Source organism: Dermacentor variabilis, chromosome 1, assembly GCF_050947875.1.
Source record: "Dermacentor variabilis isolate Ectoservices chromosome 1, ASM5094787v1, whole genome shotgun sequence".
In the NCBI taxonomy this organism is placed as follows: domain Eukaryota; kingdom Metazoa; phylum Arthropoda; class Arachnida; order Ixodida; family Ixodidae; genus Dermacentor; species Dermacentor variabilis.
Genome location: NC_134568.1, coordinates 117,820,202 through 117,834,759, shown reverse-complemented (window position 1 = coordinate 117,834,759; position 14,558 = coordinate 117,820,202). Strand labels below are relative to the sequence as shown.

The following is a 14,558-nucleotide window of genomic DNA, read 5'->3' as shown; positions in this document are numbered from 1 at the left end:
CGATTCCTGGCGCAGCGGGCTCCGCCGACGGTGCATGGGGGAAAGGGAGCGGCGGCGAGGAGAAGGTGAACGGCGAGCGGAGAATGCAGTCGCAGGAGGAGATTTTCAAATGTGTCTGAATAGTTGCGGCGTTGTTGGAAACGTGGCGCATATGGATGCACATTGTTGGAGACGTTCGGTGTAAGCAGGCGACAGTGACGTGCCACGTGTCCAGCACGGCCACAATATATACAAATCGGACGATTGCCTTCCGTGCGCCAATGGTCTTGAGCTCGTTCATAGTGCACCAGAGGCCGGACTTGAGGGGATGCGGGTGGGCGCAAAGGTGGGCGAAGAGGACCGTAGGTCTGTGGTGCAGGCCTCGTCGCGACTTCGGCGTACGTCAGGGCAGTGGCCGTCGGAGCCTGCTGGAGAGAAGGCGAAATGTGGTCGGCTACCTGCTCCTTGATGACAGATTGGAGAGCGGGCGCCAACGGAGAACTCTACTGGCCTTGTGCCAGTGGAAGCGGAGAAAGCTGACGAGCCACCTCTTCACGGACGAACTCCTTGATCTGTAGCAGCAGCGAAGTGTTATCCGGGGCAACATCCAAGCTCGACATTGAAGTGGCCTGAGGAGTAGATTGGCGGGTGGCTATGCGTTGTTCGCGTAGTTCGTCGAAGCTTTGACAGAGACTGACGAGTTCAGAGACTGTCGACGGATTTTTCGCCAACAGCATCTGGAAGGCTTCGTCTTCAATGCCTTGTAAGATATGGCGGATCTTCTCGGTATCAGCCATTAGAGAGTTTTAGAATAGGGACCCCAAACGTTTTGGGGCTGTCAGGATTGGGGGCTCAATCCCGTCGCTCGTAATCAGTTGTCAAGATTGGAGTTGGGCATGAATTAGAAGGTAGCTGGCCCATGCCGTCGTCCAACTTATCCACGCTGCGGACGTTGTTGAAGGGAAGGACTGCTTCTCATCGAGAACGAGGAATATAAGTTTATTTACACTATCTACATCAGGGCGTTGCAGTTCATCAGTCTAGCATGACTGCGAGAGAAAAGTGCACTGAGTAGCCGCACAACAGCGGTTTATAAACACTCGGTCCTCCCTCGATCCCAAGGTGAGGGAAACGTTCGACCAGGAGACGAGCCGCCTCTTTGTGCGAGGGATTACACACACACACCCGCACAAATTCACGGTCCCTCCCCCCCCCCCCGAGGGCAGAGGGCCTTCGCAGAACTCGGAGCTGACCCCCGCAGCGCGGCCGCCGTGGTGTCCATTGTCTTGCGTCTTGCAGGGCGCGTGGGAAGGGGCCTTCGTAGACGTTCCCGCGGAAATTCTCCGCTCATAGCAGATCAGGTCTGCGGTGGCGGGTTCAGTAATAATAGTTGGTCCGCCGATCGCGTTTAGTCACAACGGCGACGAGGCTAAAGCGTAACGGCGGCATTCCAAGAAAAGTTGACGCCCGCTGTCGCAACCGGCTGGCAAAACTTGCACGTCAGCGGGCCGTTCTTAACGGGGCCCCAAAGAAATAGCGTCGAAGCCACTGCGCATGCGCGAGACGCAAATTGCGTTTGGTTTTTGCGTTGGGAACGCTATTTCACCGACTTAGCGAGAGCCCAAATGGCGGCCCCAAAAGCTTTGCGTCAGCTAATATGGCGGCACCCATCGAAGCTACGGCTCTAACCTAGCACCAAACTTGGATCGAATCGTGGTAACGCGTGAAGTTCGTAAGCTAGAAGTGACTGCGGTTATCGCTTTCTCTCAACTAGCGTGTGTTATGAAGATTGATTCATTAGACGCCGACGACTCCGAATTCCATTGTGGATATTATGGTTCGTAGGCCTAACACGGCTAAGCTTGGCTGGTGAAGGCTCGTAAAGTTGGTTTGCTCAAAACTAATCGCAACGAATTGTTTGTTGATTACAGAATAACCTCTAAATTGTAATTAAACGCGAATACACGCAAGTCAAAATTACTATTCCTACCATAAAATGGTATAATTTATTTAGTCATTTCTAATAGCTTTTCTTTGACGTCGTAGTGGCGCTGTCAGCGCAAAACGCTATCCGCAAACGCAAAACCCTATTCTAAAGCTTTTCACTTCTGCATGCCCCAACGCTAACACCCGCAAAGCTCTTTGGGGCCCCAAACTATTCGGGCCCCTATTCTAAGAATCTCTATTATGACGTCAACGCGGTTACAGATGTCGACAACATATTCTATATAACTGGTAAATGTCTTCCCGCACTGTTGCGACACCGCTCAAATAAAACGACACGTAATTAAGTTTTTTGGTGTCGTCCCAGTGGTTGTGGATGCTCACCCGGTCGTAGTCAGCGAGCCAGTCTACTACGTCATGGTCCTCGGTACCGCTGAAGATGGGTGGGTCGCGTTGACGCAACGGGCCGGGGCAGACCACGGTAGTCACCAGGGCAGCGAGTTGTGGTTGTGGTTGTGGTGGTCCTTCTTTCGGCACAATGAAGATGGGCTGCAGTGTCCGATTACGAAGTTCCAGATTTCCTGTTGTACCCAGCAGCTCCACCAACTGTAAAGGGGGTTTATTCGGGTCGTAGAACAGCAGCGACAAACGCAGCACCAGCAGGTAGGGCGCAGCCAGAGAGCGAACTGGGTACGAGCCACGCGATGGCAACGGGGCTTTTTCAGCCTGCCTATCTTTTTCGTCACAGGTCCAGCTATTTTTGTACGCATTCGTTGAATTGTTTAAATAAAGCTAACTTTTTGATTGATTGATTGATTGATTGATTGATTGATTGATTGATTGATTGATACCGCGACTACTGCAGCACCAGTCAGAACTTTGCCTCTGAAGGTACGTCGGACAGACTTTCTCGCGCCTGCGGCGCTGGTGCTGAGTCAGTCATCGCCACTGGCGGCCTTTCAACCACTTGCGTTCAACCGCGGTTGCTAAGGCACTCTGCCTTCTAAATTTTCAACATATGCCGGCCCGGGCTCCACTACGGTCGCTACTGTTCCCACAGCACATCTGTGATGTTATTTGCAAGGTACATCGCCGCATATAAGGCGCCAGAGAGCTGTGATCCGCCAAGACTGACTTAGCACGAGGTGCGAGACAGTCTGTCCGACACAGCTGACACAGCGGTCGCCAAATCGGGCGTCAGTGCCGGCACGCCTAGGGACAAACGCCTACGACACGCGCTAAGAAACCTCCTCCGTAGTGCCTAGGCAGTCGTATATTCGAGGAGAAAAAGCGCCCATTTGTTTTCTCGCGCCTGCTCTTACTCGCACTCGCGTGCAACCAGCTGGCGATCCCTCAAATGAACGTCTCGTGCCGAGTCGAGCTGAGTCACTTGCGTTTCGCGAGATAGCGATAACGTGGTCTAGAACGTGCGCTCATCACCAATGGTAGGTCGCGTATACAGTTTCAAGGTAGAAAACAAGCGCGTTGGCGCTAACATGCGATGACTCATTCCGTTTCTCGGGACACGCATCCTAGCTAATGAAGGAGATGACGGCTTGTACTCAGCAGACGATGGAAGCGAGAAGTGTTTTCGACGGAATAATCGTGCGCTTTGAGCTTGCTGCTTTATTTTTACTGAGGAGGAAAATTGTTTTGCTTTATCAAGAACGTTAGGTTCAGTGTGTTCATTTGAGTTTCTTAGGCGAAATGTCAAGTTCGCATCATGGTACGAAAGCGAAACGACGTCACCAGCGCCATTTTGTATGTGTCGCGTCTGCGTCACACTTCGAAGAAAATGGCGGAAGACGAGACGTTCAACGAAACCAGCGATGAACAGACGCTCAGCTGATTCGTGACCGCGCCGGGCTTTCGGGTGACAACGTCAGGTGAACCATCTCTTCGGATCTGTCAAATACTGACAGTTATGATTCTGACGAACTCAATAGCCACGAATCGCCGTTCGTACATGGTCCTGAATATTTGGCTGCGCGTGTTCAAAAAAAAAAAAAAGATTTTGCGCTCACCGCTGCACTGTTCTTCCTCAAATTTTGCAGAACGGTCGTATTTTGGCGTCGACTTCGTTTAGTATAACACCTGGCACAGTTAATTGCCTGGTTTTTAAGAAAAAAAAATCAGAAACTGTTTTCGTCTATGGGAAAAATGGCGTCTGAACCGGCCCTGGCACAGACTTATTTCACCACCTGCCATCATCTGCAGAAAGCAGCGTTTCAGGGAGGGCTGCCGCGTGTTGCCCGCTCCTCGAACAGGCGACTGCCCTCCCTGAAACGCTGCTTTCCGCAGATGATGACAGGTAGCGACACAAGTTTATGCTTGCGCCGTCGTGGCAGCAGGTCGCATACCCCTAAGCGCAGGCAAATTTGCACTTTTTTTCTTAGAAACCAGGCAAATAACTGTGCCAAGTGCTATACTAAACAAAGTCGACGCCGAAGTGCGATCGTTCTGCAAAATTTGAGCAAGAACAGTGCAGCGGTGAGTGCAAAATCTTTTTTTTTTTTTACACGTGCAGCCAAATATTCAGGACCCTGTATTCGACCCTCCACCACGAGAGCCAGCGCCCATGCGCTGCAATCGTGCTGCAACATAAGACCGAGGGTAGCCCTAACCACTGATTTTATTCGTGCTGCTTGCTATTTTAGGTGTTTTGCTCCTTCTTAGGGAAGCGCATGCTCACTGTAAGATGTGGAGTGCGACTTTCTGCATTTGTATCCTGTAAGAACGCCGCTGACAGTCCAAAGCATGGACCGGTGCATTTGTTTACATCGGCAGGTACAGCGACCACTCGTCTTTCGCTTGAGATACGTAATGGTAGCCGCTCATTCTTGGCATGAGATCATGTCAGAATATATCAAAACAGGCAGATTTTGTGCATGTAAGCGCCGTTGCATCACTCTGAATCGCACTGATATGAACGACGACACATTCGAAAACAAAAGAACGGGAGACCGCAGTACGGGAGCATTGTTATGCTGCCTACTTATCATTCGTCGCATTCTATTCATGCACACAATATGTTCCGTAATGTAGGCGCAGACGATGACTTTGCGTGTATGATCGTTCAATTAGAGAACTCATAGTTTTATCTCGGAAACGCCGATGCCAGTATTGACACCTTTGGCAGCTGAACGAGATGGTTTATGCTGCTGTGTATATATCGAAGGGGCCTACGCTTGCTGCCCATTTGGGATACGAGGCAAGCAGTGCACCTCGGAAGCTAACTAGCGAGTCTGCATGACAATACGTGAAAATGCACCCATGTTCGTAGTCGCATTTAATTTAGGGAAGTGCTGGTGAGTGCCGCTGGCATCTTTCTGTCGAATACGGAAACGTACCGATTTCGATACTGCTCCGTGTCGTCGCTTCTCGCTTTTTGTGTGTGCACTGTACGAAATGAGGAATAGATTATTTCAAATCCGTATGGTCAAAACTGAAGTACAGAAGCAGTTTTCTTCAACCTGATGGCTTAATTAGCATTAGGTCAGTCGCTCAGGTCCGCTAGCAGTAGACGTATGAACTACGCGACTGTGACATGCAGGCTTTTAACCTCGGCTGAACGCGATCGGCATCGGCTCAAACTGTGCGTGCGGATGGCGAGGGCTGAGTGTCGCAGGTTGACTGGGTGTCGCAGGTTCGTGCAGCCAAAAACGCAACACCACTTGCCTCCCATCGCTTGTCCGTTTACAGGGAGCGCAACCTTTCGCGAGAGAAACTTTTTACGCCATGCACTAGCTCACGATCGTCGACTCCTCGACGCTCTCGTCGCTGTCGTCTGCATGATCCCGGCATGCTCTGCATGGAACACTCCTGACGTCATACACAATGTGGCCTGTGTTACGTCTCAGCACCACAATGGCGTTAATTAGAGGTTTGCCACCAGTCAAACCACCACCCATCCATCAGCGCCTATCCCGACCGTCAACGCAGCGGGGACACCGACTGTTGAAGAGTCCCACGAAAGGCGCCCACCTCAACATTACCTGGAAGCTTGAGCAAAGCATGAAAAGGACGGGGACAACGACGACGAACTGGGTGTCGCAGGTTGCTTTCTTGCCACAGATTGCAAACCAGTCTCTTCGGAGGCGGAGTTACGGCGGGTTATTGCGAGCATGGGCGTGGTATCGCCACGAAGTCGAGGAGTGTGATTTGCTGCTGGACAGTCTTCACATTCCCTAGTCGACTTGCCTAAGGAAAACGACGGGATTAAAAGCAGAGACTTTTCGAGAGTGAAGACAGAGGGTCCTGATGTGAACTGAGACGTTTAACTTGCTCCTGCATAGAGTGGGCTTCCGTAACTGGAGCCGTGTAAATAAGCTAAATAAACTCCTTGTCCTGCATTTTCTACAACTTGACGTAGCAATCGATGGGCTTGGTGGATTCCATGCCCTGAACGCCACCCTAGCCGCAACACCTGTAACTGAGGAAGAGGCAATTAATTAAATTCATTTGTAAAAGATCTGTGCCACTCTCAAACCTGCTTTTTATAGGACATGACAGAGTTGTTCAAAGGAACATACCCAGCGAATTTCATCGACATCCGCTCACATGAAAAATCGCCGGAGCTGCTGTTTAATGGTTGTCGGCTTTTGTCTTTATCTCCCAATCTTGTGGTGAAGGGGCTCGCCTAAAGAGTTCTCTCGGGGGAGGGTTCTTTTGGCATCCTTATAAGATGTGATCTTGGTATATGCCAGAGGACAATTACAATGTTTGCAGTTCGGTGGATATTCACCACCGGTCATTGCAGCTAGTCTTTTTAGACTAAGTACTGACCTAGTCTGTACTCTCCTGAGGTTAGTGGCCTGTATTCTTGTCACTGTCTCGTGCGGGGATGGATATATTAACCTCGGTTCACGGTAATCAATGGTCATTTCGTTAAAGGTGTGGATACTGTTAAGAACGGCCCGCTGACGTGCAAGTTTTGCCAGCCAGTTGCGACAGCGGGCGTCAACTTTTCCTGGAACGCCACCGCAAAGCTCTAGCCACGGCGTCACTAAGTCGACTGTGTGTGGAGAAAAATACGCGCGTCCTCGACTCTCCGTCACTGGAGCCAAGATGAGTGCGACGAAGCAGGCTTTGTGCCTGAACCCGCCACCGCCAACCTGGTCTGCTGTGAACGAGGGAGTCCCCGAGGGAACGTAGTTCGAGGTCCCTTCCCACGCGCCGTTCAAGACGCAAGACAATGGGCAACCGGCGGGCGCGCTGCGGGGGTCAGCTCTGGGAATAAAATGCGCCTTTATTGACGTAAGCCCCGAGTTCTGCGAAGACCATCTGACCTCGGTTGGGGACCGTGAACCTGTGCAGAAATGTGTGTGTGTAAGCCCTCCCGCCTACGGTGCCTGGTCGTCTCGCCTACGGTGCCTGTTCGGCTCGCCTACGCTGCCTGGTCAGCTCGTCTACGGTGCCTGGTCGAATGTTTCCCTCACCTTGGGATCGAGGGAGGACCGAGTGTTTATAAACCGCTGTTGTGCGGCTGCTCAGTGCACTTTTCTCTCGCAGTCATGCTAGACTGATGAACTGCAACGTCCTGATGTCGATACTGTAAATAAACCCATATTCCTCGTTCTCGATGAGAAGCAGTCCTTCGCTTCAACAACGTCCTCAGCGTGGATAAGTTGGACGACGGCATGGGCCAGCTACCATCTAATTCATGCCCGACTCCAATCTTGACAACAGGTTACGAGCGGTGGGATTGAGCCCCCAGTCATAACAATACCTTCACGCCGGTCAAGCCGGTCGGGCAGGCCCACCTTCTGCATGGTTACTTCCTGCTCGGGCGGTCAGAGGGTTGCCGGCACGAGCGGGTACCAACACCAACTTCAATTCATCGAGTTCTTTGTTGATGACTCTGAAGTGTCGAGGTGAAATGAAACCCGAGATGTAGTTACGGATGGCTGTTTTCGAGTTGGATATAATAATCTTAGTGCCCGGGACGGAGGTGCCAATGGCGACGGCGGCCTCTTTCGCCTCCGCAATGGAGGATGTGGTTACTGTCGCACAGCTAATGGTGTGTCCATCGCCATTAGTGACGGCTGTAGTGCGTCGACCATCACTGATGCGAGCAGCATCCACGTATATGGCAGGTTGGTTTTTGTAGCGTTGCCAGTGCGCCGCCGCCCTATAGCTTTGCGTCTGAAGCTGTTTTTAGTGCTCATGTTTTTCGGAAGCAGGGGTACAATGATCTTGGTCCAGATAGTGTTAGGTATCCGGTGTCATTGCGGGATGTCTAAGGCTGGGCGATACCTCTAGGCGCGGTGTTTTTCTACAATTTCCTCCTCGCTGTTATGTATCCCGAGACTTAAGAGTGTATTCGTATTAGTCCATTTTGTAGCCCAAGAGCCCGTTTGTATTATGTTCGGATTAGACCATTAATCCGTTCCAAGTCCCTCTTTCTGAAATGTAAGTAAGGACAGACATACACCACTGTGCTCATGAAGAAAGCCTGGATTAGTCGGCAAGCATCTTTCTCCTTAACCCCGTGCTATCTGTTCGACACGCTCCTGAGGAGGTTCTGTAGTTCGAACTGTATGTGGTTTCTTACATATCGGAATACATCCCATTTGGTATGTGTAGTTAGCTGCGTTTTTCTTTTGTGCCCTTTGGAAGGGATAGTGATGAGAACGAGATAGTGATCGCTCCCAAGACGAGTTTCGGTGTTATCCCAATGTTATCCCATTGGCACTTTTGACGAAGCATAAGTCGTTCGTGGTATTCCGGCTTACACTGTTACCGATACGCGTGGGCCTATATGGGTCGGTGATGAGTGTAAGTTTTACGGAAATTGAGTCCTCACAAATAGCCATCAGATTCTTTTTATGTGGTCCTCTTTGGATATGATTGCATTACAGGTCCAAAAGGCAATGCCGAAGCACAAAACTTATGTATCATGCTGATTTACCAAGCGTAGTGATCGCTGTGTTGAGCAATGCCATTGGCATCATATAGGAAACTAACGTAGACAAAACATGGTGATTTCAGGTCTGATAGACTTGAAATGCGTGAACAAGATGCCGGGGGCTGACGCAGATATTTTATAACGATTGGGGCATAGATGTTTCGGGGTCGCATTACGTTGGCCGTACACGGGCACTCTTATGTTTTATTTCTTACGTCAAGTGATCAGATAGTGAGATTTTCCAATAAACTGGGGCAACTCAGAGACGCCGCTGCTCCTCGTTGAGTAAAAATCGATACAGCCAAATAGTTCACAACACGCACACACGCCGCAGCTGATGATGCCCTTCGCATGTTTGCGCAGCGAAGAGAACCGCAATATGTAGTTAACGCTGCATCGAATTGCCACACACATGGTTCTTAAACAACCTTGTATGAACTGACGTCACGTAAATTTCGCGGAGAACGAGCTTAAAACAATTCCAAATTGTTCCGCAGCACGAGCCGGCAACACATTCAATCAGCGCGCAAACCAGAGACACGGTTTTCTCCGCGCGCCCTTCTCGCACGGAGAAAAGGTCTATAGTGTGCTTATAGATTAGCACGGTCAATGGCACAGTGTAAAAAGAACAGTATTCAAGTGAAGCTTTCTTTGCGTGCGACAGTGTGTCTGATATCAAATGCAAATAGAGCGCATCGAGTGTCGGAGCCTCGAATTTGCTTTGAAGCATAATAATAAACAACTTTTTAGCGTCTGTATGATCCATAAAGGCTTGCTTACGCTCTTCTATGACTTGTTTTATTTCCTTGTTGCCCACCGCTTACGCGGTTTTCCCTTCCCACTCCAATAATTTTTTTGCCGTGCTTGTGTTATCTTCTGCTGCTTGACGTCTACCAGTTCCTTGTAATCCCAGAATGCTGTAGGAAACGACCTCAATTTTATTCTCCATGCTTGTTGTGATCTCTACTATGTGCTTTTCATTCAGCTGTAAATATTCTGCCGCTGTTGGTTTCTGCCTTCCGTCGTTATTGCGCCCAAATTTGGGCGACATATATATATATATATATATATGATACGAGGGTCTTGACAGGAATTTAGGGTGCAGGCTCCTTTCCCAAGCGTATATCACCCCTGAAGAAAGCCGAACCCGAGGCGGGGGTACACACTTGTGCCCATTTGAGAACCAGTGGGTGCTCTCCATGCGCACCATTCATGTCTCCTACTAATATCACCCTGCCCGATTGCTTGAACTCATTAATATCGCTTCTAATACAGCCAATCAATCAACCCGCTGCGGTGGCTTAGCGGCTATAGTATTGCGCTGCTAATCACAAGGTTGCGGGATCAAATCCCGGCCGCGGCGACCGCATTTCGATGGAGGCGAAATGCAAAAAAAACGTCCGTGTACCGTGCTTTCGGTGCACGTTAATGAACCCCAGGTGGTCAAAATTAATGCGGAGTTCCACACTACGGCGTGTCTCATAATCAAATCGTGGTTTTGGCACGTAAAACACCATAATTCAATTCTTTATTTCGATCCCTGCTATCCTGTCCTGCTGTACCTGTTCACACGTAAGGTACTCTCAACCACGTCTTTTTTTACTTCCCATGCATGTGCCACTTATCCCTAAATGCTCCTTATATGTCTATTTTACCCTTTGCTTGACGTATACGCATAATGAGAACGTCGCTACCTCTCATTGACTCAGTCATAATGTATAGCACCCTTACTATGCAAAATTATCAATCACAGGCACCTGTTCCAAATCGCGTAGATGCGTTTCAGTCAAGGCGCACACGCTATTAGCTTCGTCATTCAGCTGCGTTTGAATTTCTAGTCATTTATCCTGCTTTCGACTATCCTGCATGTGTATGTAAGAAATTGTGCGGTCTATATACTTACTTGTGCGGCGTTTCTTTGCTCCTTGTATTTTATTTCTGCTCTTTGCGGGTGTGCCGCTACATTCAATATTTAATTCGTCGGTTATCTTTTGCGGATCACTGCGCGGTACAGTCGACAATCTCAATTGTGGACGAGCACTGTCATACGAGGGCGAATCAGACAGCCTTTGTCCCTATTTTTTTTTCCTGGCCAAATTATGGCTGTAAATGCGAAGTCAACGTATTCATTCCAAGCGGTGGACCTTTCTTAGACCCGCCCGGTCTTACCTGCCGGTAGCTCTGCGGCAAGGCGCTGCTGTCAGTTGTTGAAGATGGCGGTTGTACTTCACACGTCCACGGCGTACGAGAAATGAAGTGTGATTCATTTTCTATGGAGCAAGGGACGAACGACCAACAAAATCCACAGGGAAATGCTGTCCAAGTATGGAGAAAAGTTTATCACTTTGAGAAGCGTGAGGTGGTGGCGTTTTGAGTTCGCAAAAAAGCCTTGAAGACTTTGCATGACAATGAGCGTTCGTGGAGGCTGCGTGCGTCGCTGACTGACGACAGGAGCATCTCCAATTTAGTGCTGCGATGGGACAAATGTCTGAACCGTTGTGGGGACGATGTGGGAAAATAGTGTAAGGTGCGTAGAATAGTACGTATATGTGTAATTACGTGTATGTACCTTACTTTGGCTAATAAAATATAGGGGCAAAGACTGTTTGATTCGCCCTCGTATTTGACGGCTCTTGACTTGTTCGAAACGCCGACATTCGTTGAAAGTGGCGTCGATGGTGGTGCAGTTGAGGTAAACCAGGATATCGAAAGCGTCGCCCTCAGTGCCCGTGCCGGGCCTTCTAATTTCCATCAGCTTATCGTAAACTTTCCTGAAACCAGTCAGCGCGTCCTGTGTAGTATATGCTGTGTAGGGCTCCGTCGATGTCCGAACGGGAGATACAAGCTCCCACTTCGCCACTATCTGACGCCCAACGGACTTCCCGAACAGGTCAACGAGTATTTCCTTGCAAGTCTCCCAGCTGTTTAAGTGATCTTCGCGACTATAAAACCGGACGCGAGGCGTCTATCGGAGATGGAATATTGCAATGGCAAGCATGAGTGTTGCGCCCCACCTTTTGTGATGCTTACACGTTAGTACCGGCGCGGCAACTGCTAGAGGGTGCACGGGAGGTCGTGGCATCGCTCCGCGGAGTGCCACCACCGGCGCCTCGTGAAGCCTTGACAGACGACTCACCATATAGCAGACGACTCGCCGGGCTTTTCGCCAATCGCTTTGATTGCGCCTGCGCCGCAAGAGTTCATGAGGTGCCGGTGGTGGGGCTGTCCGCGGAACGATGCCACGACTCCCACTAGCAGTGGCCGCGCCTGTACATGGCGTGCAATTCATTCCTCCCAGTCCACACCACCAGTTCCGGATAAAGTTCCCGGGTTCTGCGGTTGCGACAAGATGACGGCAGGTGCGGGCTGCTGCGACGGGGATTCTGACTCTTCTTGTGCCATCATGAGAGAAGCAAGGTGGCGACCGCTGTGAAGTTCCGCGCCTGATAAAGCGGGCGGCGGCAGGGTACTCCATACCTCCACCAAGATGTCACGTGGAAAAAAAAAATGATTAACCATGCACTAAATATATTTCGGGAAAACGGAAGGTGGCGAATGGCTTTACTAACTTGCGTCTCGTCGTCGCTGTCCGAACGTCTCCAGTCAGCCAGTTAGCTGAGTTGCCTCGGGGCACTGTCCTCGAACACGGTCCTCAAGTCCACCTTTAAGATACTTAGAGAAAATACCCTGAACTGAAATGAAAATGGCGGGCGAGCGCTGTGCCACAGTGCGGCATAGCGCAATGAATGAACCTCACGAGAATGCGCGCAACACGTAGTTTTATGAAGTGAAGCTGAGATAATTTCGGCGACGAATATCGTGAAGTAGAATGCCAATAGAAAAAATTGAGCGCGCGTTTCCAATCTGCGCTATGAAATGCCCTAAGGTGAGCAATTAAAAAATATCATTTGTGAATTTTTTTGCTCCAATTCACTGCATTCACTGCATTCACTGCAAAAATGTGATAGCGTCATTGGCGATAAAAAAAACAACTTGTTCAGATTAAAAAAGACGGGGAAGGAAGGGGGTGGGTACGGCTATTATTTAAAGCAGAAAATTACAGGTTCAGTAGGCTAACGCCCTGAACTACAGTTAGAACAAACAGCGAAAGATGCTGTGACCATTTGACCTCCAGTTTAAAAAGTCACAAGCTTTTAACAAATTTTACAAACAGAGCGATATTAAGCTAAACTTCGTCAATGCAAACATTCGTTTAGGACACTGTAAAAAAAAGATATTTTCCAGCTTCAGCCAACACAGACGCTGTCAGAAGAAAGAAGGACATTTATTCAAACAGGAATGCGTCGTGTTTCACTCCGGAGCTGCGTTTCGCATTTCTTGAAATCTTCATATAAGTCCGGTTCCTCAACGTCACGGTAAGTATTGTTCTGTGATGTGGGAGGGGGAAAAGACACGAGTAAAGAGCGGTGAGTATCATGCTCTTACTACTTATACTCACTATGAATAAAACTCTACCAAATGTAACACCTAAGCGCAGGGAGACGCTGACAATAGTCCCAGCCTTAACTGATCTGAATTGTAGACTTCGTCCATAAATATGAAAAATCAGCGCCTACAACTGCCGCAAGCTGGAGAAGGGGCCATATAAAGCTGGAAAATATCTAATAAAGAAATCCGGGGTTTTACGTGCCAAAAGCACGATCTGATTATGAGGTATGCCGTAATGGGGGAGTCCGGATTAATTTAGGTCTGCCGGGTTTCCTTAACGTGCACCCAGCCCGCCCGGGCGTTGTTGCATTTCTCCCCCGCGGAAATTCGGCCGCTGCAGCCCGGATTTGACGCCACGACTTCGTGCTTAGCAGCGCAGCGCCAGAGCCGCTAAGCAACCACGACGGGTACCTATCTAATCACACAAAATATGAAGTGATGTGCGGAAAATATACACGTTAGCTGCGCATCATGCACACGTACAGCAGTACTTTTTTTGTTTTGTGGCCGAGTTCAGGTTCAAACAATTTGGAGGCAGTAAGAACCGCAAATTTTTGCGCAGTTAAGAACTATGTGAACGAGGTACGTCACGGAGGGAAAATTCACAGTATACGATAAAGTTTATATCAATGTTTTTTGTTTTTTAAATGTATTATTGTACCTATTATATACACGGTGTTTCAGCGAACTTTACAAATTCTTATAGGTTGCCTGTGGCAGATAGCATAATTCTAGTTCCTGAGGCGGTCTACTCGAAGTGGCGGACATTACTAGCACAAAATATCGAGATGCATAATCGACTAATTAGCAAAAATTCATTAATTAAGTGTTCAACTAGTTAACTTATGACCCATATTACAATTTACAAGTTGTAGCCGTGGAGTTCGCAAGGCGGATCCACTTGGAACGAATTCTCAGGATGACACCAATTTCGACATATTAATTCCCGAACTTTGCAGAAAAATACATTGGCCTTCCAGTTACTTGCTTAAGAAGACTTCGTTTATGCATTCAAGCACAAAAGTATATGTATATATATATATATATATATATATATATATATATATATATATATATAGTAGGTAAGGAGGAATTCTTCAGGCTACCTTTCAAACGTAAAGAACTTGAGCGGTGCTACAAGGTAAACAGAACCAGTATTGACTTTCAACAGTTCCGACCGCTGTACGGATCTTCATCAAGGTTTATATATATCCTTTAGAGAAGGCGATCCACCGGCCGGAACTGTTGGGTAAGTAGGCTAAAGATAACTGCGAAGTTG

General features: G+C 48.9%; 1 protein-coding gene across 1 annotated transcript in view; it reads right to left on the bottom strand.

Moving 5' to 3' along the window:
* Positions 1-13,096: 13,096 nt before the first annotated feature.
* The window catches only part of LOC142571875 (uncharacterized), a 39,948-nt gene continuing 38,486 nt past the window's right edge, over positions 13,097-14,558 (bottom strand). Inside the window, exon 5 of the mRNA XM_075680554.1 lies at positions 13,097-13,218. Within this exon, the coding sequence (XP_075536669.1) occupies positions 13,120-13,218 (99 nt within the window). The 3' untranslated portion in view covers positions 13,097-13,119. The remainder of the gene's footprint in view (positions 13,219-14,558) is intronic.